This window comes from Phlebotomus papatasi, chromosome 1 (genome assembly GCF_024763615.1).
Source record: "Phlebotomus papatasi isolate M1 chromosome 1, Ppap_2.1, whole genome shotgun sequence".
Taxonomy (NCBI): domain Eukaryota; kingdom Metazoa; phylum Arthropoda; class Insecta; order Diptera; family Psychodidae; genus Phlebotomus; species Phlebotomus papatasi.
In genome coordinates, this window is record NC_077222.1 from 42,604,203 (window position 1) to 42,627,061 (window position 22,859).

At 34.4% G+C, this 22,859-nt stretch overlaps 3 protein-coding genes across 3 annotated transcripts in view; 2 read left to right on the forward strand and 1 right to left on the reverse strand.

Annotated features, from left to right (window-relative positions):
- The first annotated feature begins 1,771 nt into the window (after positions 1 to 1,771).
- LOC129804442 (SPARC) lies at positions 1,772 to 13,038 on the forward strand. The gene is made up of 5 exons (XM_055851758.1): positions 1,772 to 2,253; positions 10,977 to 11,061; positions 11,351 to 11,440; positions 11,823 to 12,170; positions 12,442 to 13,038. Exons 2-5 carry the CDS (start codon positions 10,987 to 10,989, stop codon positions 12,847 to 12,849), a joined length of 921 nt encoding a protein of 306 aa, XP_055707733.1. The 5' UTR covers positions 1,772 to 2,253; positions 10,977 to 10,986; the 3' UTR covers positions 12,850 to 13,038.
- A 2,141-nt stretch (positions 13,039 to 15,179) lies between these two features.
- On the reverse strand, positions 15,180 to 17,712 carry LOC129804451 (histone H2A.V). Its single transcript, XM_055851768.1, has 4 exons — positions 17,551 to 17,712; positions 17,294 to 17,371; positions 17,092 to 17,205; positions 15,180 to 16,063 (listed from the first exon to the last, which is right to left on the reverse strand). The coding sequence occupies exons 1-4, from the start codon at positions 17,551 to 17,553 to the stop codon at positions 15,878 to 15,880; spliced, it is 381 nt and encodes a 126-aa protein (XP_055707743.1). The 5' UTR covers positions 17,554 to 17,712; the 3' UTR covers positions 15,180 to 15,877.
- Positions 17,713 to 22,582: 4,870 nt separating this feature from the next.
- The window catches only part of LOC129808890 (nucleosomal histone kinase 1), a 2,369-nt gene continuing 2,092 nt past the window's right edge, over positions 22,583 to 22,859 (forward strand). The window contains exon 1 of the mRNA XM_055858830.1: positions 22,583 to 22,859. Within this exon, the coding sequence (XP_055714805.1) occupies positions 22,674 to 22,859 (186 nt within the window). The 5' untranslated portion in view covers positions 22,583 to 22,673.

Below are 22,859 nucleotides of genomic sequence, written 5' to 3' on the forward strand. Positions count from 1 at the left end.
TTTTCGATGGGGATCGATGGGTTGATGGGACGTCTTGTAATTTTGAAATTTGAACAGTTGAAGCTAATGCACCCCGAGAAATTGGCGCTAAATAATTTGGCATATATTACGGCGTTATGTAAGTTTTTCAATAGAAATCCCTTGTGGATATGCTATGCAAATATTCTGTAAGCATAAAGCCATTTCCCACGGTTTTTCTCGGTCCCGAAAATACAGGGAGTTCCGGTTTAAGTGAATGGATTGAAAGAATTTGATATGAATTGTCTAGTTATGGGACATCGGTGTTCCAAAATCTTATCTCGTTCCTAGTGGAAGCAGATCTTCAAAGTCTTCAAAATTCAGAAAAATTAACCCTAATTTCTTAATTTTCCTGACAAAAAACACAATAATGAGCTGTTATTGATTTTCTTAATATTTTCTTGATTATGATTTTTACATTATTCGTACCAAATACTTTTTTTTTAATTAGTCGACTTTTGATTAACTCTTTCCGGACCGCAGCATATGCTGCAAGCCAATTTCACAATTTTTTAATCAAAAATATCTAAGCTCAGGAATTAATTGAGGTCCTACAAAAAAATCTTACATTTAGACATCCTTACGGCGTTATCACATTTGCACATTAAAATTTTAATATGATTCACATTAATTGTCGCATGTAAGCGTCCAAATATGTTATTTGTATCTTTGTGTCACATAATATTTGAGGTTTTTCTATTTATTGATAAAGAAGTGGACTTGGCCTGCAAAAATAAGTTTAAATTTACCTAAAGCATAAAATATTTTTCACATTAAAAAATTAAAGAGAAAATCGCATTAATGCTATAAATCAATTTATATCAAATTTAGCGGGCCAAGTCTACCTTTTTATCAACAAATAGATCAAATTTTGAATATAAAATTATTCAAACATACAAATTACACATTTGGACTTTCACCAGCGATAATTAATGTGAATCATATTAAAATTTTAATGTGCAAGTGTGATAACACAGTTATAGTTTGTAATCATCCAAAAGAATTGAATTTTTCTCAGTTCTGAATAATTAAAAAACACTGTTTTTCACTGAATATTCATATGCTGCTTTGGAGTCCCAAAAGAGACGAAAGAGTTAACTCCTGTTAAATCTTTTTAATTTAAAAGATACTCTCTTAATTTAAATGTTTTAATATAAGAGAATGTTTCTAATATAATAGTTGAGTGTTCCGATAATTTTGATAGGCACTGTAGAGAAGTAAAGCGCCTGAAAGTATGCAAAATAAACTTGGCGGGAATCACTATTTTAGAAGATATTTCAGCACTAGTAAAAAATGATTTTAGAATCTCTAAAACATTTTTCATTCTTGACTTTTTCCCTGATGTTTACTCAATTCAGAAAGAAAGTAAAGGAATTCCCACTCTATAGAGACCACCTTAGGTGCACAGTTTTCCCTTTTCACGTGTTATTTTCTCTTGCATTTTTTCATCATACGCTAAAAAGCCTCAAACATTTGGAAAGTAAAAATAGAATTGTTCGTTTGTAGATGATGCTATGTTTACCATTTCACTGGAAGGAGGAAAAAAAAGCTGAGAAGAGATTTAATAAACGGGAACTTGTCTTCACATAATTCTATTCTTAAATTAATGTTCAACACCACCATTAAACATTATTTCAATGATTTTTGTCTTATCGCATATGGAAGTGTTTTTTTTTTCTCTTGCGTTTTGAGGATGAAAAGAGGTCATTCTATGCTTTTTTTTGATTAGTCAAATGTGGGATATGTCGAAGCTTGGATGTATGTGCAATATATATAATACTTTGTGATCTTGAGAGAGAAATCCGAGAGAGAGAGTAAGAATAGAATCGTGTGCATTTTCCATGGGAAATTGCAAATGTATTTGAGAAATTGCAAATACCAATACTCCTTCGGGAATCTCCAAGAGATTTATATTCGCATAAAATGCTCAAAATGTTGCTCTATTGGCGCGTTTCATCCACCACAAACTCACACATGTTCCCAAATGCTTTTTGGCGCTTTTTTTCCTGCTCCCCTTTTCATGCCATCCTCCTCTAGCTCGTGCTCAGTCTCTTTTCACATCATCTGCCCAAGATTTGGAGCAATCATCAGACGAGAACATTCAGTTTCTCCCGAGATTCTGTTCAAGACACATCACAAAAGACAACATAGAAAGTGAATTTTCTGGATTTTTTTTTCTCACTTCCTGTGAACACTAAAAAGAAAACGCTTTTCTTTGGTCTATTTTCTACTGAGGTGAGTAGAAAATCAAACTTTAATCGAGGAGAATTTCCACAGAAAAATCACAAAATTTCGGTTAAAAGGATTTTCCTTGAAGACAGTGACATCATCTTGCCCCATACTCCCACAAAATTTGTGTTAATTAACTCTGCAGAAGATTTAACAAATCGAGATATCAAAATGTTCAATTGAGTGTAAAGTTTAATAATGTTATATAGATGTTGGTAATTTTCTTGGAAGAAAAGAAGAGTTCTGTGAAAAGTTGGAGAGGGCTCTTGTTCTATCCTACAAAAGAGGAAGAGACGATAAGAATGCAAACGAGAGATGAAACGCTGCATTCCACTCTCTGGAAATTGTAATCAGGATGTGGTATTATGTATATGAAGTGTGATAAGTTTAATTGAAATTCCCGCAATGGACGTCGTGTTGGACATTTCATTTTATTTTAAATTGTGTTTAAATATTGTGGAATGCAAAAATTTATTCCTAAACTTTGGAATTGATTGTGTGTCTTTTCTTCTTGACGCAGAGCAGAAGTAATTTTCTGAAGTTCGAACAAAAGCAATTGAAAACTTTTTTAATAAAGATAAACTATCAAGAAAGACTACAGAAAGCACGGGAAGGCTTTATATTAATCTTACTAAAATAAAATTGGGTCAATGAAGCAAAACTTTAAAATTACGACTATTTTATTGAGTTTAATCGTAATTTTTGAAAGTTTTGCAGCAGATAGGGTAAGTGTGCCAAATTTCGGCATAGTTGCATGCAAGTGTCAAAGTCTCAAGTTTGAAATGTAATATTTTAAATTCAAATTGATTTTTTTATTCTTTCTTCTTAAAAAGTGTTTCTTGGAACCTTGTAAAGAGTTTACCGTCTTTATTTACTCTAAAATCATTCTTAATACATTTTAAAATGAATAAAAATATAGACATAGCTTTGGTGCCCTATTTCGGCCACCTTCATTCTCATAGTTCTTTGCCCTTCGGGAATTCTTCCAATATCTTTTTCACGTCATCTCGTTTGTCGAAGCTACATTTTTTGTTATTCTTTTGCATTGTATAATCTCTAGAGTACGTAAAATATAAAAGTTCATAGAAATTCGAGGAACAAAAAAGGTGGCCGAAATTGCAAGCTGGCCGGAATTTGGCACACTCACCCCATCAGTTTAATAATCAGTTGCATGAGGTTTGATGTGCCATCTTAAACATAAAAAATGCAGTAAATGTCTTTTAGAATTCCTATTAAATCTTGAGATTTTTCTATTTAGCCCATAAAATTTGACGATAAAGGACATTTTTAAAAGTAATTATGTCTATTTTTTGATCTTAAACTTTTTGTGATGATAAATAGTTTGAACTGATCCTTTAACATCATATTTTTAGAGTTAACTATTCTCAAGTATCAGCCTGAGTTTATATGGAGATTAAGTCTCTCTTTCACATTTCAAGTTGAGGATTTTTTTAAAATAAAAACAACAGTAACTTAATATATATGTGGGAAATAATTTATGTTCGTGAAAATGTAGTAGCCCATTTGGTGACAAATTTAGTCCTGTGCAATTAATCAAAGAATGAAGACGCATTTTATTCAATTGTGAATTATATATCCCTGAAATATAGTTATTTGTGAAATTTAAAGAAGTATTACCTCAATATTCAACGTTGTTTCGAATCCTACATGGGGGCTCAACCGGGATGGGGTAGAAAATTGCTGGGAAAGAAAACGAAAAACGTGGAATATTGAGGATGCTGACGAAAAAGTGAGTGGAGAAAAAAAAAAAGAAAGACGTTAAAAGAACAAATATAGACGAAAGACGGTGCAAAAAGCACAAAAGAGTGTTCTTGTGAAAATAAAAACCTCGAAGACGCAGGACGAAAGACGGCAAGAGTTGCATAAGACGAAAAAAAAAAAAAAAAAAAAAAAAGTTGCATAAGACGACGGCGACTATTTTTCTAACGACGAACGACGGCAATTGTTGCATAACGACGAACTGAGGCAACACTGCAAACGACGAAAATGTCAAGTGTCCAGGAATTGGTGGAGAATTTCACCAAGAAAGGGTTGATGACTGAATGCGCAAAGAGGGATTTACCTTGTGAAGGTTCCAAAGAGGAGCTGGCACAGCGCATTGTGCAATTTGATAAGGATGAAAATGATACCCAAAGTGACGGTGCATGTGGTCCTAGTACCAATGCTTCTCTTGAAGATGTCCCAGTCCCAACTATTCCCAATATGTTTGTTCCAAACGTTTACAAGATGTTCAGCCTGCGCGATGTAGAAGAATCTCTAGAGAAATTTGGCGCAGAAGATTCGCAGGACGTTGAGGTGTGGTTGGAGGAATTTGAAGACACCGCAATGACGCTTGGATGGAACGACATCCAAAAATTAATGTATTGCAAAAAATTGTTGATAGGCACTGCTCGTAAATTCATTTTTGCAACAACGGGTATCAAGGATTGGAAGACCTTGAGAGATGCCCTGAGAACGGAGTTTGCCCAAAAATTAAGTTCTCTCGATGTGCATAGACGCATGGCAAATCGTAAGAAAAAAGCCGATGAAAAGTTCTTGGATTTTGTCTATGAAATGCAGAGATTGGGCAGGATGGGTGGCCTTGACGAAGCAACTATATGCGAGTATATTTGCGATGGCATTGATGACAATGTTCAGAGCAAAGCTCAACTTTATGGAGCAAAGACAGTTGAAGAACTGAAGTTTCGTATCGAAGTATATGAAAAGCTGCAGCTGAAACTCAAAGACGCTGAGAAAAAGGATGATAATCCTAAGAATGTTGCTAGTAGATCTCAGAACTCACGAAGAGAAACCCAAAAAACGATTATTTGTTACAATTGTGGGGATACTGATCACAAATCCATGGAATGTCCGAATAAAGAGAGAGGATCAAAATGTTTTAAGTGCAATGGATTTGGTCATACCTCCAGCGATTACAAGACGAAGTCGAAAGTTTCAGAATTCAAGAGTAATAATGAAGCGAAGGTCAATATGATCAACATCATTCAATCAACTAATGACGAGCTTGATATTTTGAAGATTAAGATTGGAGATAAAGAGTTTTGTGGGATCATTGACAGCTACAGTGATCTATCTCTGATCAATGAAGATACGTACGAGTCAATTAAAGATAAGTGTGAGGATCACCAATTATCATTTCAAAGAATTCGTGGTTTCGGTGGTGCAATTATCCAGGCTTTGGCAAAAACTACAATGAATATTGAAGTTGATGGCGCGAAGTATCGGATGGAATGCCATGTTGTACCCAAAGAAGTGATGGAGACTACTTGGTTGATTGGCAGAAATTTCCTTAAGACTGTACATTACACAATAATGCCTGGTAAAGTGACGATTCGACGACGTGATCAATGTTATAAGAATGAAAACAAGATGATCCATGTTGATGCGATGTCCCGTGCCAATATGACGATGATGACAAGCGCTGAAGATGTCACTACCAAGATAAGGACTACTAAGAGACAGAATCATGAGATTGAGTATGAAGCATGGAAATTCAGGAAGATTAAGCGTATCAAGCGAGATCGTGAGGAACATGAAGCAATTGAGAAGGAACGTCAGAAAGTGAATCATATGAAAAATATGACACAGGTGGAACGCAAACAGGAATTACGAATGAATCCATGCCAAGTAACCAATAAAATTGTGGAAATACTGGAAGAAGATTTTGACGAAGAGAGATGTGGATTACAAGATTTGACAAGACAAAATATTTCCAAAATTCAAGATGAGAACAAGCGCTCGTATGATCTTCGAAGCAGAAGGGCCAATGACTATCGGATTGGCGATTTGGTCGCCATCAGGGGGACAGAATTTGATGTTGGCTACAAAGTGAGAAAAAAATTTGTCGGACCCAACGAAGTAATAGAAATACTACCTTATAACCGCTACAAGATGAAGAAGATGGGAACTGAAGAGGGACCTGAACAGACCATATGACGGCCGCCGACTTAATGAAATACTGGCAAGGAAGTTGTCCAGGGGGAAACTTGATGTCAGGAAGGGCCGTGTGGGAAATAATTTATGTTCGTGAAAATGTAGTAGCCCATTTGGTGACAAATTTAGTCCTGTGCAATTAATCAAAGAATGAAGACGCATTTTATTCAATTGTGAATTATATATCCCTGAAATATATAGTTATTTGTGAAATTTAAAGAAGTATTACCTCAATATTCAACGTTGTTTCGAATCCTACATATAATTAAATATTAAGTATTAAATAAATTATTACTTTTTTCAAATTAATGGCATGGTGAGAGGAAATTATTGGGCCTTGAACCATCCTCTCCCATGATATCCAATCAATAAAAAAATGCAAAATTAAAAATAATTAAAGAATATTAAGAGCTCTCCTTAAGGGCATCCTAGAAATCCTCCATCCAAGAAAAGCGTCTTCTCTTGGATGGAATGGCTTTTGCTGAATCATATTATGCCTACAAACCCAAAACTATTCTAGTTTGGATTAATAATAGATTTATGGTCAGGTTTTCAAAGAAACGTAGCAAAAAATCTAATTTTAGAAATCGCAAATGGATTGATTTTTGGAAGGACTAAAAGAGGTTTTTGGTCAACTTTCCCTGATGAAAGCTGCAATGTCGTCTTAGAAGAGCTTTTAGGTTTAGTTTTAGATAATCTCACAGGTTTTCCTTATCCTCGTAAAGTAATCAAAATCACTTTAACATTGATTTTTTGACGGATTCATAAAAAGAAAACTTTGCAAAAAGGCTTTTAAATTCTAAAACTATTATCTTTTCGGTGATTGATAATTTTCCAGCATTCTTTTTAAACTTGTTTAACCCTTTAACGACGAGACACTTTTTACGGACCGAAAATCAACAATAAAAATTTAACTGATAAAAAAGATCAATTAAATGTCTTACGTCTGACTTTGGAAAATCCCAACAGAGTCTGATTCGGTGCATTTTTTACCTCTACGAGCGATAGAGGAAAAAATAGCCCAAAAAATTAAATCAATTTTCTGACAATATCAATGAATAATAATTTTCAGTCTAATGAAAAATATTGTGTATGAGTATTGTAGTTTTCTTTTCCAAAACGGTGTTTTGCTTAAAAAAAATTGGAAATAGGGTAAGTGTGCCAAATTTCGGCATAGTTGCATGCAAGCGCCAAAGTTTCAATCTTGAAATGTAATATTTTTAATACAAATTGAATTTTTTCGTACTTTTTTATAAGTAGTGTTGCTTGGAAGCTTGTAGGCACTCTATCGTCTTTATTTTCTTTAAATTCTTTCTTAATACATTTTAAAATGAATAAAAATGTAGACATAGCATTTGTTGCCTATTCCGGCCACCTTCAATCTCATAGTTCCTTGCCCTTCGGGAATTCTCCAATACCTTTTTCAGATCATCTTGTTCGTGGAATCGACATTTTTTTGTTATTTTTTTAATTGTATAATCTCTACTCTAGAGTGTGCAAAAACTAAAAAATCATGGAAATTCGAGTAACAAAAACTGGGGCCGAAATTGCAAGCTGGCCGGAATTTAGCACACTTACCCTATAAAAATTAATTAAAATCATTTTTCAATATGAGAATTTAAAAATTCGTCATTTTTAAGCTTAAATATTTACTAATAGCAAATAGCTGGAAATTTGCAAAAAATATCCTAGATTCCTTCAACCTTTGCAATTACGTACAAACATAAGAAAAAAATAACTTTAAGCAGTCAGGAAAAAATATTTTCTTTATGGGACACCTGTGTTCCAATCGTCCTTAAAGGGTTAAGGACGAGACGTTTTTTTCTGACAGAAAATCAACAATAAAAATGAAACTAAGCATATCAATGAAACGTGTTACATATCTAACCTTTAAAATCCCAACACAAAAACAGCATAAAAATGTAATTAATTTTCCTGACAATACCAATGAATAGTTATTTCCACTTTAATGAAATTTTTTTATGTATAAGTCTTGTAGTTTCTATTCCCAAAGGAGTTTTACTTAAAAAATTGGAGTATAAAAAAATTAAACAATTTATCAGTGCGGTCATTTGAAATTTCGTCACTTTTGAGCCTAAATATTTACTAAGGTGAAGTACCCTCAATCGACCGATGTCCTCGACTCGACCGGTGGGTCAATTTTTGAATGTTTGATGGTCAATTTCTATGAAATTATCACTGATACGTATTATTTATAGAATAATTGACCTATTAATGTTAGATCATACGCTAAATATTATACACTCAGTCCCGGGATTATGCACATTTTCGGGACCGAAGAAAACGCGCAAAATGGCATTGTGCGTCGAGAAAATTTGCATACCCGCTGGGGCTTTCTTTTAAGTAAATCGACCGTAGAACGAATTTCGCGCGGAGTAAAAGTTGTTCAAACAAAAAGATTCAATTGTTTAATAGAAATGAATTAGCAAACAGTACCTTTTGGCCTTCTTCAATAAATGGTTAGAATATTTAAAAAAAAAATACCTTAATAAAAGAAATTAATGTTTTATTCTGAAAAAGTAGCAAAATGTTTTCAAATTTCCCGCGTTGCATATAGTATACATTTAGGCGTATTTCAAAAATTAATTCATAAATTGACTCCCAATGGTAGGCAAATTTGCATAATTGTATGTGCATAATTCCGTCAGGTGCATAATCCCGAAGGACTTAATGCCGGGACTGAGTGTATTGAGCAGTGTTTTAGCAAAATCGATCAGTAAAAATTAAATTTGGTATGAATACAAAGAAAATGGAAATCGTAAATTTGTAAATGCACAAAATAGTGTAATATTGTTGACAAAAAGTAAAATTAAGAAGTTACAAATAAACCTGTAATTTTCGGTTTAATTGATCCGAAAATTCATCAGTAGAAGCATTTTCTACATGAAAATTATGTTAAAGTGAATATTAAACAGATTAAAAATTTTCAACATATTCCAAATTTTATTTAGCTGGTGATCCTCTAACAAAATCCTTATATGCGAGCTTGGACCACTCCTGGCTCCAAAAATATAATTGGAAAAAATAGCATTGCAAAAATCTTTGAAATAAATCGTTCTCTGGGTGGATAGTCCCCTATGAACCATTCAGTAGCTCTTTCACTGTGACGTGGGGGGCTTGTGTGTAGGGCTTTAGGTCAACAGAAATATTCGATAATGCAAATAATATTATCCAGTGAATTTCACTGCACTTAATTCCAAAGGATTTGTGGCAGACGTGTCAGACATTCCTACTATAGGGGGAAGTGGGGCACCTATAAAATTGGACAGCATTGAAATTGGGTTTTTTTCTACTATTTTTAAATGAAATATAGGGTAGTCTTTCAATAATGTAGGAAAAATAGCCTGACAGAGAGAAATATATTTTATTGCACTTTTCTCATCGCGGGGAAAGATATGCAAATTTTGCGTGCAAAATTACGTACAGAAGTTTTGACATTGCCTCGATTTTGATAATATTTTCTTTCATTTTCTCTACTGATTTGAATTCTGGATGGCAGAATCTTTTCTTAAACAGTTACATTGTATGGATAAATGATGTTTGAAAGAATTTATTGTGAAGAATTTATATTTAATGCCCCATTGAGGCGCGCATTTGGTAGCACCACCTTGTGCCCCTCAATATTTTTTTTCTTTTCACAATAATCAACTATCAATCTGTAAAGAAAAATGGGTTAATAGAACGAAAAGAACACTAAAAAAGGATTTAACGCAAGAGAGTTTTAAATAGACAAAATGTAAAAGTATAGAAATCCAACTTATAACAACCGAAATAAATTAATTTTTAACTAATCTACTGTCTGTTTTTTTGTTGAATTTTCAAAATGTTTATAAAAAAAGTATGACATTTTAATATTTTCTGCACAAATTAGGTTATTCGTTTATTTAGAATTCAGTTATTTATTTAAAGAGGAACCAGCTTTTTCTGGTTTTAAGATTAATAATATAATTTCTACCTCATCATTGAAAATGGAATTTTTGAGTTAGAGTTAGGTTTACGATTTAACTTTTCCGACTTCTCGTTTTGGTTAATTTGCTTTATAGGGTAAGTGTGCCAAATTTCTGCATAGTTGCATGCAAGCGTCAGTCTCAAGTTTGAAATGTAATATTTTAAATTCAAATCGATTTTTTTTTATTTTTCTTTTGTAAGAGTGTTGCTTGGAACCTTGTAAAGAGTTTACCATCTTTATTTACTCTAAAATCACTCTTAATACATTTTAAAATGAATAAAAATATAGGCATAGCTTTGGTGCCCTATTTCGGCCACCTTCGCCACCTTCATTCTCATAGTTCCTTGCCTTTCGGGAATTCTACCAATATCTTTTTCACGTCATCTCGTTTGTCGTAGCTACATTTTTTTGTTATTCTTTAGTATAGTATAATCTCTAGAGTGCGTAAAATCTAAAAGTTCATGGAAATTCGAGGAACAAAAAATTTGGCCGAAATTGCAAGCTGGCCGGATTTTGGCACACTTACCCTACTTGCTCCTGTGAACAATTTTTTTAATCCCCAGTTAAACGAATAACATTAATTTGCAAAAAAAACTCTCAAAAATCAATAGAACAAAACATTGAAAGTTTTATATTCCCAGAGTACTTTTAATAGTTCAGGAGAAAATTGTAATGTTATAAAGACAACGAAAACTGATTAAATATCTTAATCACATTTATTTGACTCCATTTACGGGAAGATTTTGTGATTTTTCTGTTTAACAGAAATCCTTTAGGAAAAATTATTGTTTAAATTAATTTACAGGTTGAATAGAATGGGGAAAATGGATCGAATTTTCCTTCTACTGGCCGCTTTTATGGTAATCCTCAATGGATTTGCTCTCGCAAAGGTAAATCTAGTTCTGTGCTTTTTTCTATAAATGTTGTGCTACTTTTTTTTATTATTTTTCTCGAAAGTTCCCGAAAGTGAATTTTAGAGTTACATGACCAGAAAAAAAGCAAAGAATAAAATCTGTGGGCTAAAAGTTTATCAAAACGGCAGTTGATTATTTTTTCCGCGTCTTGCTCGCTCAATGAGCGTTTAGCCCAATGGAGTTGAATCAAGAGCTAGATTATGAAATTGATATAAGTAGCATTTATCTAATGTATTTTTCTTTTTGGGGGATGAAAAACTTGTAGGATAGTCATGATTTCTTGGATGAGCTGTCTTCCGATGAGATGCTGGACATCGATGAGGAATTACTGAGAACTCTCGAGCAAGATCTTCATGTGAGTATATTCTGAGTATTGTATTTTCATTGCGTATTAAAAATAGAACATAAACGCGATTTAGGCACTACATGTTTGTTCTGAATGTTTATCAGATGAACATCTCTGGTTGAGGAATCAGAGTGGAGAAAAAGCTCTTTTTTTTATTATTAAAAAGCAAGATTGTAATGCCTTTCGTCTTTCATTGCTTCCGCCTTGACCGATGATTTCCTCAGGCCGACAGATAAGTCTATAGCACAAAATGTATCAAAAATTTTCTGTTGATTTCTCACACTTGAGGCAAATTTATTCAGTTTTTTTGTGTTTTCAACATTTTATTGCGTTTATTTTGTCTCATTTGCCAAATAAATCAAAAAATACATTTTGCTTTGCTTTGTTCAAGTTGAAAGATGTTGCGCGGGAAAATGAATTGGCTGCCAGGGAAGCTGAATTGGCTGCTGCCAATCCAGATGCTACACCGCAGTTGTCAGATCCCTGCACCAAGGTTCACTGTGGAGCTGGAAGAATCTGCCAGGCTGATGGTCAGACCGCAGCATGTGTCTGTGTTCCGGAGTGTCCTGATGAAGTAGATCCAAGGCGCAAGGTTTGCACCAACAAAAATGAAACATGGCCCTCGGACTGCGAGGTTTATCGGCAGAGGTGCCTCTGTGACACGAAGGATCCTGCATGCATGGGCAAGGAGTTCCGTCACATTCACATTGATTACTACGGAGAATGCCGAGATATGCCGGTGAGCTTGAAAACAATTCCTCACAGATTCCCCCAATTCCCCATTCCAAGAATCCGCCATCAACGGTTCCATGGCAATTCAAATTCTAAAACATCTCTTGCATGCAAGTAAAAAATCCGTTAAGTTTCCCGCTTATATTTTCCCACGTCTTGCTCTTGCTCCCTTCATTTGCAGTGCATTGCCCATAAATTATGCTGATACAGAAGGGTCAGATGACTTCCCTTAATACTATTCATCTCTCTCTCTCGCTCTCTTTTTCTTCGCCAACTAGGAATGCACTGAGGAAGAAATGAACGATTTTCCGCGACGCATGAGAGATTGGCTGTTCAACGTGATGCGCGATTTGGCGGAGCGTCAGGAGCTCAATGAGCACTATCAGAAGATGGAAATGGAGGCTGAGACGAATCTCACGAAGCGCTGGGCTAATGCAGCCGTGTGGAAATGGTGTGACCTCGATAGTTCCCACGATCGCAGTGTCTCCATTCACGAGCTATTTCCCATCAGAGCACCACTCATGTCCCTGGAACACTGTATTGCCCCCTTCCTGGAGTCCTGTGATCCCAATGGAGACCACAGAATCACTCTGGAAGAGTGGGGCAAGTGTCTGGAGATTGAGGAGGGCGAAATGATTGAGCAATGTGCAGATATTGCTGCTGAGACCCATGCAAATGTGGCCTAGATTCCCGCCAAAAATTAAAGAGACGCCCTTTCGAGCAAGTTGGGTGTTAGCTATTGAAAGTTTCACGAAATTTTAAAAATCACCATGAAATTTTGTGTTTTGTTCCAGAGTAACATGATATTAACAATATATGCTTTGGAATTGTCAATATTTCAATTAAATCTAATAAAATAGAGATTTTCAATGTGATTTTGTGTTACTGCTTCTGCAAAACAGGGTAGAATAACCTTATCCGCAACTTGATCGACATGGGAATATTTTTAATTCAAACTTATCATGGGAAACCACCAAACACGGGGTAGCACCGAACATTGCGAGTTTTTAATTGTACAGGGTGGCTGAAAAAAAAATGCAACAACTTTCAGAGCGCATAGCTGTCAAACTGCTGGTGACAGCGGTTTCATATTTTGCATAGTGGTAGTGGTGGTAGTTCATTTTATTGGCTAAAAGCCTACAAAAGCATTTTCGGTAATATTTTGTAAAACTTTTTTAAACCGTAATAGAACTCAAACGTGACAATTTAATATCGCTATTTGCAGGAAATGCGGAAACAGCTATTGGTAGGTTTCTTTAAAAACCTAAATGTAATTAAACTTTCTGTTTTTCGAAACATAACTTGGTACAGGGATACTATTAGCATTTTAAAATGCTTTGGTGGAGGTCTAAAAAAATTGCTTCATCGCTAGGCATACAGTAGACTCTCTCTCAATTTGGGCATTTAGGGCGAAATGTTATCCGGTTTATCGATAGATTTGGGCGTCAAAGTGTAAATTCCACAAAAAGCGCTCAATTATAAAGAATCACGATAAAATAGGAAGAACTACAGCGAATTTGAGCGAATTAGCTTCATAATTAAACGTGAAAATTGTCAACAAAATTTTTTGCCCGATTGAAAAAGAGCCGATTGCGCGAGAATCTACTGTAGTTCTTAAAGTGAAGGAACAAATTGAATGCCAATGTGTTTCTGGAAATTGTCCAGGAAAGAGTGTTGGAGTCGTGGACAAACAAAAATTTTAGTAAGTAATGGAAGTTCGATCAAGACTCGACAACATCGCAGAAATAACGCTCCGAACAAGATTTGGCTAAAAAAAAATGTTTCGCACTTCATTTCGGGAAAACAATGAGCTCCACAATTCTTGGATGCAAAATTGTTTGACTACTCCAAAAGAGGCATTTTGTTCGTCAAGGTTAGGACTAAAAAGTAGCAAAGTGTCGATGAGCTGAAGACAGCCCTTCCTCGTGAATAGCAGGACATTCAGAAGTCTGACATTCGTGCAAACTGCGATGCACTTCCGACAGTCTAAAGACCATAATTAACTCAAAATAAGATCGTATTGAACAAAACCGATAATATACTAAAATTTTGATGTATTTGCTACCATTTTTTCTTTATTTCAAAAAAGTTGAACAAAAAATGAGAATAATATAGCGCTTTAGTTTGTTGCATTTTTTTCAGGCACTCTGTAGCTGTATATTAAACTTCAGAGGACGAGCGAGACATGAGATGCTTGCCCACTAAAGAAATCGACAGCATAAGTCCAAGTAGTTTGTAAATAAAAATAAGTGTGCGGTACTACCTCACGTTCAATGGTGCTCCAGCTTCCCCTAAATGAAATTCAGATCTATCTGTAGCGCAATAAAATTGTGACGTCCGTATTCTCATATTTACTCGTAAAGAACTTCCTTTTGCATCTGATTCTGAACTAGGTTATTTCAACCTAAGTCTTTAAAAAGATTATGCTTAGGGTATTTAAAAAAAAAACACACTTTCGAAAACGAATATTGAGGTGTTCTAGATTTGATGAATTTTTACCCGATGGAATGTAAAAAAAAAGAAATTTCTTATTTGGATTTAACACTGTATTGAAAGATTACGTGTAAAACTTTAGAAATAAAAATTAGCTTCAATTAGCGATTTCGCTAAAAAATTGAGAGATTGTGCTGAATATATAACCTTTAATACGCTTTTTACGTTTAGGCTGTCGGATTCCAGGTTTATATAGCTAATCCTATTATGCTATTTAATTAAACTTTCAAACGAAACGAACTTCAAAAACCCTCGAAAATAACCAAATATTTTCAAAAATTTACAAGAAATTTGAAATAAAATAGACAGCTTTTAAACAATCCAGATTATTGATATTTTTATTCCAAAAGGTACCGGGTCAAATTTTTACGATTTTATTGACAAAATTAAAAAATAAATCCCATTGCATAAATTTCATGGTGATTTCTCAATGTTTTGCCAGTCACAGATGCTGCGTTCATATCCAAAATTTAACCCCCTGCCCTGACTTGTAATTCTCTATTTCAATAATAAATTCTCGATATATTTTCCTTTCTATCTTTATTTCAATTTAATTTACAACGTGAAACAAACATTTTCCACATTTTTTTATTTTATTTTGTCAGCTTCTTTTTTTCATCTGCAAAAATCCATATGTGAAGTCTTCAACAGCAATGTATTTATTTCGTATAATTACTCTCCTCAAAGATTTTTCATTAGCTAGACACATCAAAATGAAAATCCTACAGCTAATTTTTATCCATTAAAGAATACACAGAAAGAAAATTTACAGAGAAACACAAATTTCTCTCTCGAATGCATCAACTTAAACGCTAATGATCAACACACAATAATTTTTGTTAACAGGTTTTCAAAATATCCCATGAGAATGAGCGAGATGACTAGATCAAGATCTCACTCACTCTCATTGAAATGTCAAAAACATGTTTACTAAACAAAAGTTTTTGTGCGCTGGGCATAAAAGTCAAGAAAAAAACAAAACTAAAAATATAATCTCCCATGTCCGGAATTTATTTGACATTACAAATAGATATTCTGTGGACTCCTGCATTGAAGATCCATCTGTCTAGGGTTCCTGAACTTATAAGATAATGAACGCAAAATTGGTCAAGTAATTTATTTTAGGGAGAGAAAAGGCAATTGAAGTCGTGGAAAGATGGATATTTAATTTTCAGTTTTTGGAAATTATGATTAATAGCTCGGATTTCCGGAGTGATACGGTTATTCCGGACCACCCTTCTTTCCAATGAGCGATTTGTGGATGTGTGGAATGACACCACCACCCGCAATTGTGGCCTTAATAAGGCTGTCTAATTCCTCATCTCCACGGATGGCCAGCTGCAAGTGACGGGGAGTTATACGCTTCACTTTAAGATCTTTTGATGCATTACCAGCCAACTCCAGTACCTAAAAAATTAGTTATATTTTGCAAATTTTCCGTCGTTTTTTTTTCAATTTATTCTTCTTTAACGTCAAAATCATAGATTTTTTTTAAAGATATTACAAATATACTAATGGAGTATTTTCGATAAAAGAATTGGGCTTTAATTGAACCATAGGTAAAAAATAATGTGAAAACATGAAAATTACTAAAATTGATACAAGAACCAGTACTGCCGTTAGAGTACCGAAAAAAATAATCAAATAAAAATTTTGTTTTCGTCTTAATTTTGGTTAGGAGACCCGGATAAGCATTTTACATTAATTTATTTCAATATAAACGCAAAATCTAGATGAAAATTTCCAAATCCTGTAGAAAATCTTGTTGATTTCCTATAAAATTTGGTGGAAAGGAAGAAACTAACACAAACTGTTTTCTTATTTCCCAGAGAAATATTACAAGAAAATATAACATTTTTAAAGTCTATGGACCTTTAAATCCTTTCTATGAGTAAGGTCTGTAAAACGAAAAACAAGTTAAAAAAAAACAACCTTGAATATGTCCATAGTCATTCACCCAATTAACATTATTTTGTCACAAAATTAAAAATTTGAAATTTAAAATTAATAATTTGAAATTTAAAAATTATCTTGTATTTTTGTACATTGTTATAAAAAGGTTTTATGGACGTACTTTAAAACTTACGCTATAAAAACTCAAACATTAAATTTTAGTCAAAAATACAAGGGAATTTAAAAATCTTATGAAGAATTCAAAAAAGTACTTGAAATATTTCAAAGGGCTAAAGTTTCATGAAACATTACTGTACTGGCATGACGCTTGATTTGCCGCGCTCTCAGCTTTACTGTATGAGTGCGAAAGGGACAGATATACTGATAAAAAATGGCGGGCAAAGTGGCAACAGCGCCCCATCAAAGCCAACGTTTGCGCACCGACAAAGTGGGGAGCGCATAGATGGCCTCTCCAGAGAAATCCCTAACCTCATATTCTACTTCCCGGAAAAGCAAACATAAAACTGTTTTTGCATACTCACTTCAGCGGTGAGATATTCAAGGATGGCAGCTGAGTAGACGGCCGCTGTGGCCCCCACGCGTCCATGGCTTGTGGTGCGATTCTTGAGATGCCGATGAATTCTGCCCACAGGGAACTGAAAGTGTGAAAGAGAGAGATAAGAATTAGCGGCTTGTCCGGGAGTCGGCGCCAAAATATCTGTCACAACGCCACCGGAAAATTACCTGCAAGCCAGCCCTAGCTGAACGCGAAACGGCCTTTGCTTTGGCTTTTCCAGAATCCTTGCCTGCTTTTCCGCCAGCCTGGAATTGTAGAGCATCCGGGAAAATCGATTAGGTCAATGAAAAGAATAGCAGAAGAGGTTAAAGCAACGCGTAGAGTCGCCGATGGTGAAATTGTTATAAATTCAATTTACACATATTTTTATGCAATTATCAAAAGGTTTTTTTGGCTTTCGCGATAAAGCAACTCATGTACTCACCATATCCACAGATTTGTCTCAAGTTATCAATATTTTCACAGTATTTTTTGGGCAGAAAAAAGCGAATGTCGCTACAATTCAACACAACAGCGTAGGGAAAGCGATAAAACGGCAATGACAGTGACGCTTTGACGATGACCAACCTTCACATAACAAAATCCCAATAAACGAAATGCGATCGTATGCTTGCGCCATGGCATAGTCGACTTCCGTGGGACAAATCTTTCAGCAACGAACATTGTCTAACTTTTTTCCACTTTTGATTTTGGTTAACTACGATTTAATTTAAATTCCAAAAAATACTACGATTTTATTCTATTTAGTGTATTAAGTAATAAAATAGACTTCTAATTATAAAGTTAAGATCAAATAAATTGATATAGTTACTAAAATTATGAAAATATCTTATAATTGGTTACAATAATAATAATAATATTTTATTCAGTCGAGCTTTACATAATAAATAAATATAAAAGAGGAATGATTTTCAGGCAGACAAATTGAAAGGTGATCGCAGACAAAAATTTTGCGTTTAGTGCTCGAACGGCGACTGCCCCCGACTTCACAACAGCCAGCCTCCACTGTTACAAATAACCCATTTTGAGATTGAATTTGTTCAAAATCAAAAGGTTCCAGTGTTCAATATCCTTAAGTAGTCCCCCGTCTGACACAGGGTAAGGGTTCCCAGCGTTGAGCCATTAATTAACACCACAGCATTAGGCACTTTTTTAGGCCTCATCGGAAAGATCTTGAATGGTAGGCTCGATTTAAGGGCTGGGTTTTGCCACGTACATCAATGGCGGGCGAGTGAAACTGTCAAATGCACCTCATGATTTCACTTCCGAATATCATACAAACGGCACAAGCCACAATGATAATGATATGTTTTATTTAATAGATATTACCGATTTAACACTTTAAAAAAGAAAAAAAAGCTCTGCATAAAAAATTGTCTCCTAAAAATATCCACGAAAAAGAAATAAAAACACGTATTTTAGAGTTATAATCGCTTCACTACAATCATTACACTTTTCCCTACCCGAAATACAATGTCGCATATTTATTATTATTATTAAAATCACTCAAATCGCGCAAAATAACTAAGAATCTTTGAATTAATTTCAAAACAAATAAAATGATTTGGAAAATATTCCATATTGTCACTGTCAGCTGAGCAACACGGCCGGCAACATAATTTTCGTAGTTCCGCTGCTCACCACCATGAACGCAAAACAGTGTCCTTCACATATATTTGGTAAGGGGTATTTTGTATGGGAGGTTCTTAAAAGTAAGGTATGAAAGATAGGGGTTAATTGAGGCTATAATCCACGCTTACCTGGTCAGACGGGCCCTTCTTGTATATAACTTAGATATCATCCGTCAAATTTTTGATTGCATCGCGCAGTAAAATTTGGAAACAATTTTCTGCAATGCCACTATCTATCTAATAAATTGAGTAAATTCTATAATGAAACTTCTTATTAATCTAAATTTTCTGTTTCTTAATATCTTAATATGAAAATTTATCTCAATGATAACTCCCAGAATGAAATTATCCATTGGACATGAATATGTATTAATATCCGGCGAAGAAGAGATGATTTCCTTGTGATAGTGAAATCTTATTTAGTTAGTTATTGTCTTATAACATTTAGCTACTGTATATTGCCCATTATTCTTATTTCAATATACAGTCGAGTTCCTCAAATTTGAACGACGGTTGAGTCTAAAATGTAAAATTTGGGGTTATGCGAAGAAAGGTTTGCGTGTTTGGATTAGAACCATTTTTATTTTTCTGTTTTCTCAATATTATCGTATTATATTAACTTCCGCAACAAATTCCATTTATTTCACAATAAATTACATTGATATATTCTCTAAATCTAAAGTTATTTATCTATTAGGGAAAATGAATTTCACATGAATTCCGTTACGTTTTTGAAAATAATGTTCGAGGAGCGAGAAATGTCATCTTTCCAGTGAGCACAGTTAGCAAAAAAAAGCACCGTTATTTCAGTTTTCAGTATATTTTTGTTGAAAACACGTTGCCATTTTTAGCTAACTGTGCTCGCCGTACTCGCTGGGCTATTATATCTCCCAAATATTTAAATTTGAGGAACTTTACTGTATTGCAATAAACTATTGCTTTTATGGTTGCTCTTCGTCTAAGTGACATAAAATCCATAAAATAATAGTCCATTAGTTGAATTTTAAAAGTTTTGTTAACATGACTTGGAGGTTTGTTAACCCTTTTAGCACGAGAAGATCAAAAGGAGTGTGCTCTAATCTACTGTGATTCTCACTTTGATTTTTGTGGAACGTATATTCAGGGAGGTCGATCGGCTCATATCGGGGCTTACCCCATAAATTTTCAATGTCAACAGAAAAATCATTAGATTTTAGACGGTTTGATATGTTTGATATGATTTGTTATTTTTTATTTTATATTGGCTAGGAAATATTTTTGACGCATTGTAAAAAGATGCTGAAATAATCAATGTGCTAGACTTTGGCTAATTCGGTTCTTTTAAAATTGGGTTTCGATTATGATAATCGAATGAAGCAGCTCAAACGTCAAACTTGCATTTCTTAACTGTGTTGTAATTTTTCATTATCGAAGGTTTTTTGATGAATCGATTGTACAGTAGACTCTCCCTAATTCGGCTCTTTCAAGACCGGACTACTTTTAAATTCTGGCAGCAGTTAAATGTAAAAATAGACATTTTTCAAGTTTTCGAATGAAGCAAATATGCTCAAAGTTACCATGTTTTTCTCAGTTATCATGTGATGTTGCATTATTAAGGGGTTTTAATGAAATTTACCATAAATATGAGTATGTAAACCAGAGGTGTGCAAGAAACCGTTGAAACCGAATTAACGTCAAAATAAGTTTGATATAGTAGCGTTTTGACCATTGACGTACATGTTTCTTTTGACGTTAATTCGGTTTCGCAACGGTTTCTTGCACACCTCTAATGTAAACTCAATATCTGTATGCAAAAGAACAAAAAATCGTTGCATTTCAAACAATTTGACGCCCGGATTTCTCTCTAATTCTTGTGACACTTCGGTCCCAAATGCCCGAATTTGATAGAGTCTACAACTCTACTGTAATTATGAATGTAAATTTAATTTGAATATGTGAATTTAATTTGGAGTTGTTGTACGGTGAAGTTCCTAAAACATGAACAATATTTTCAAAAATGTAAGGGAATTCATGTGAAATGCACCCATTCTAATGAAGAAAAATAAGTTTGTTTAGAGATTTTATCATTGTAATTAGCTGTTAATTAAAGAAACGGAATTCAGATAATGCCGTGATAATACGAAGGACTGGAGAAGGTTCTAATTCAGACTCCACCGACTCCGCACAGAAAACTTTCCTCGCATAACCTCAAATTTTAGATTTTGAGTTTAACCACTCTTGAAATTCTCTAAATTTAAGGGTGACATTTCAGACGCCTGATTCGAGATAGTTTACTACTGTAATAAATATGTGTTTTATTGTATCGTACTCGTACCCCGTACGAAATTTGCTCCGACATGGGTACGAATTTCTCTAGTAAAGCTTAACCCTCTAACAAGTAATAACAGTGTTTTCTGCGATAAAAGTTTTAAGAAAATGTTTTCTAGGATAATTGAGGAGCTCAGAGCAAAAAAACGCTATTTTAATAGGGAAATGCATACGACTTAGAGTTTTTTTGCTCCGAGCGCCTGAATTATGATCCAATAAAGTCGAAAAACCCATATATTCTTCATTATCATTATCTCTTTTAGTTTTTTAGGTGGTAGGTGAGAAAATATCTTTTTTTAAAACTCTTGCTTCTAAATCTCACATTTTAATTTTTTTCATTTTTTTAATGAAATTCAAAGTAAGAACGACATAAGCTTTCAGTAAAAAAATAAATTTATTTTAGTTAGATATCTTAAAATAGGTGTATTTAATGAAATTGGAAGGTCTTGAGAAAGTCTTACACCTTATAGAAATATAGCACAATAACTTTTGTTTAGTAAACATATTTTTAACATTTCAATGAGAGTGAGTGAGATCTAGATCTAGTCATCTTGCTCATCCTCATGGAAAACTTTGAAAACATGTTTACAAACAAAAGTTATTGTGCGCTAGCCATTAAAATATATTAATGTTATTAAAATAAGTGCGGGAAATTAATGATAATTATAGTTTCTGAGAAATTTTAATTTGAGAAGAAGCAAAACGTAGAAAACAATCTAATAGCAAAAGGAGCAGAGAAAGACTTTTAAATAATTTTCATACCCCGTCTGACACAGGGTAAGGGTTCCCAGCGTTGAGCCATTAATTAACACCACAGCATTAGGCACTTTTTTAGGCCTCATCGGAAAGATCTTGAATGGTAGGCTCGATTTAAGGGCTGGGTTTTGCCACGTACATCAATGGCGGGCGAGTGAAACTGTCAAATGCACCTCATGATTTCACTTCCGAATATCATACAAACGGCACAAGCCACAATGATAATGATATGTTTTATTTAATAGATATTACCGATTTAACACTTTAAAAAAGAAAAAAAAGCTCTGCATAAAAAATTGTCTCCTAAAAATATCCACGAAAAAGAAATAAAAACACGTATTTTAGAGTTATAATCGCTTCACTACAATCATTACACTTTTCCCTACCCGAAATACAATGTCGCATATTTATTATTATTATTAAAATCACTCAAATCGCGCAAAATAACTAAGAATCTTTGAATTAATTTCAAAACAAATAAAATGATTTGGAAAATATTCCATATTGTCACTGTCAGCTGAGCAACACGGCCGGCAACATAATTTTCGTAGTTCCGCTGCTCACCACCATGAACGCAAAACAGTGTCCTTCACATATATTTGGTAGTAAGGGGTATTTTGTATGGGAGGTTCTTAAAAGTAAGGTATGAAAGATAGGGGTTAATTGAGGCTATAATCCACGCTTACCTGGTCAGACGGGACGACACAAAGGAATTGTCCTATAAATTTCCGTACATCAAACTGAGTAGCTCTCTGTAGGGGTTTTTCTTATTCGACTGTTGGCAGCCCTGGGGCAAGTACTTACCGTTCAAAAAAAGGGTGCGCGAATTTCCCGGGAACTTTGTAGGTTTACGATGGCATCAAAGGGAAAAGCCAAGGCTGCACCGCGCCCCCGCAAGAAGGCCAATGGCTATGCTAAGTCTATGAAGATCCCTCTGGGGACAGTGCTGACAGATGTGGAGAAAAAACAGTGGCGGGTCGGGCCGGCAATTGGCAGTGGAGGATTTGGGGATATTTATTCTTGTTGCCTTGCGGAAAGA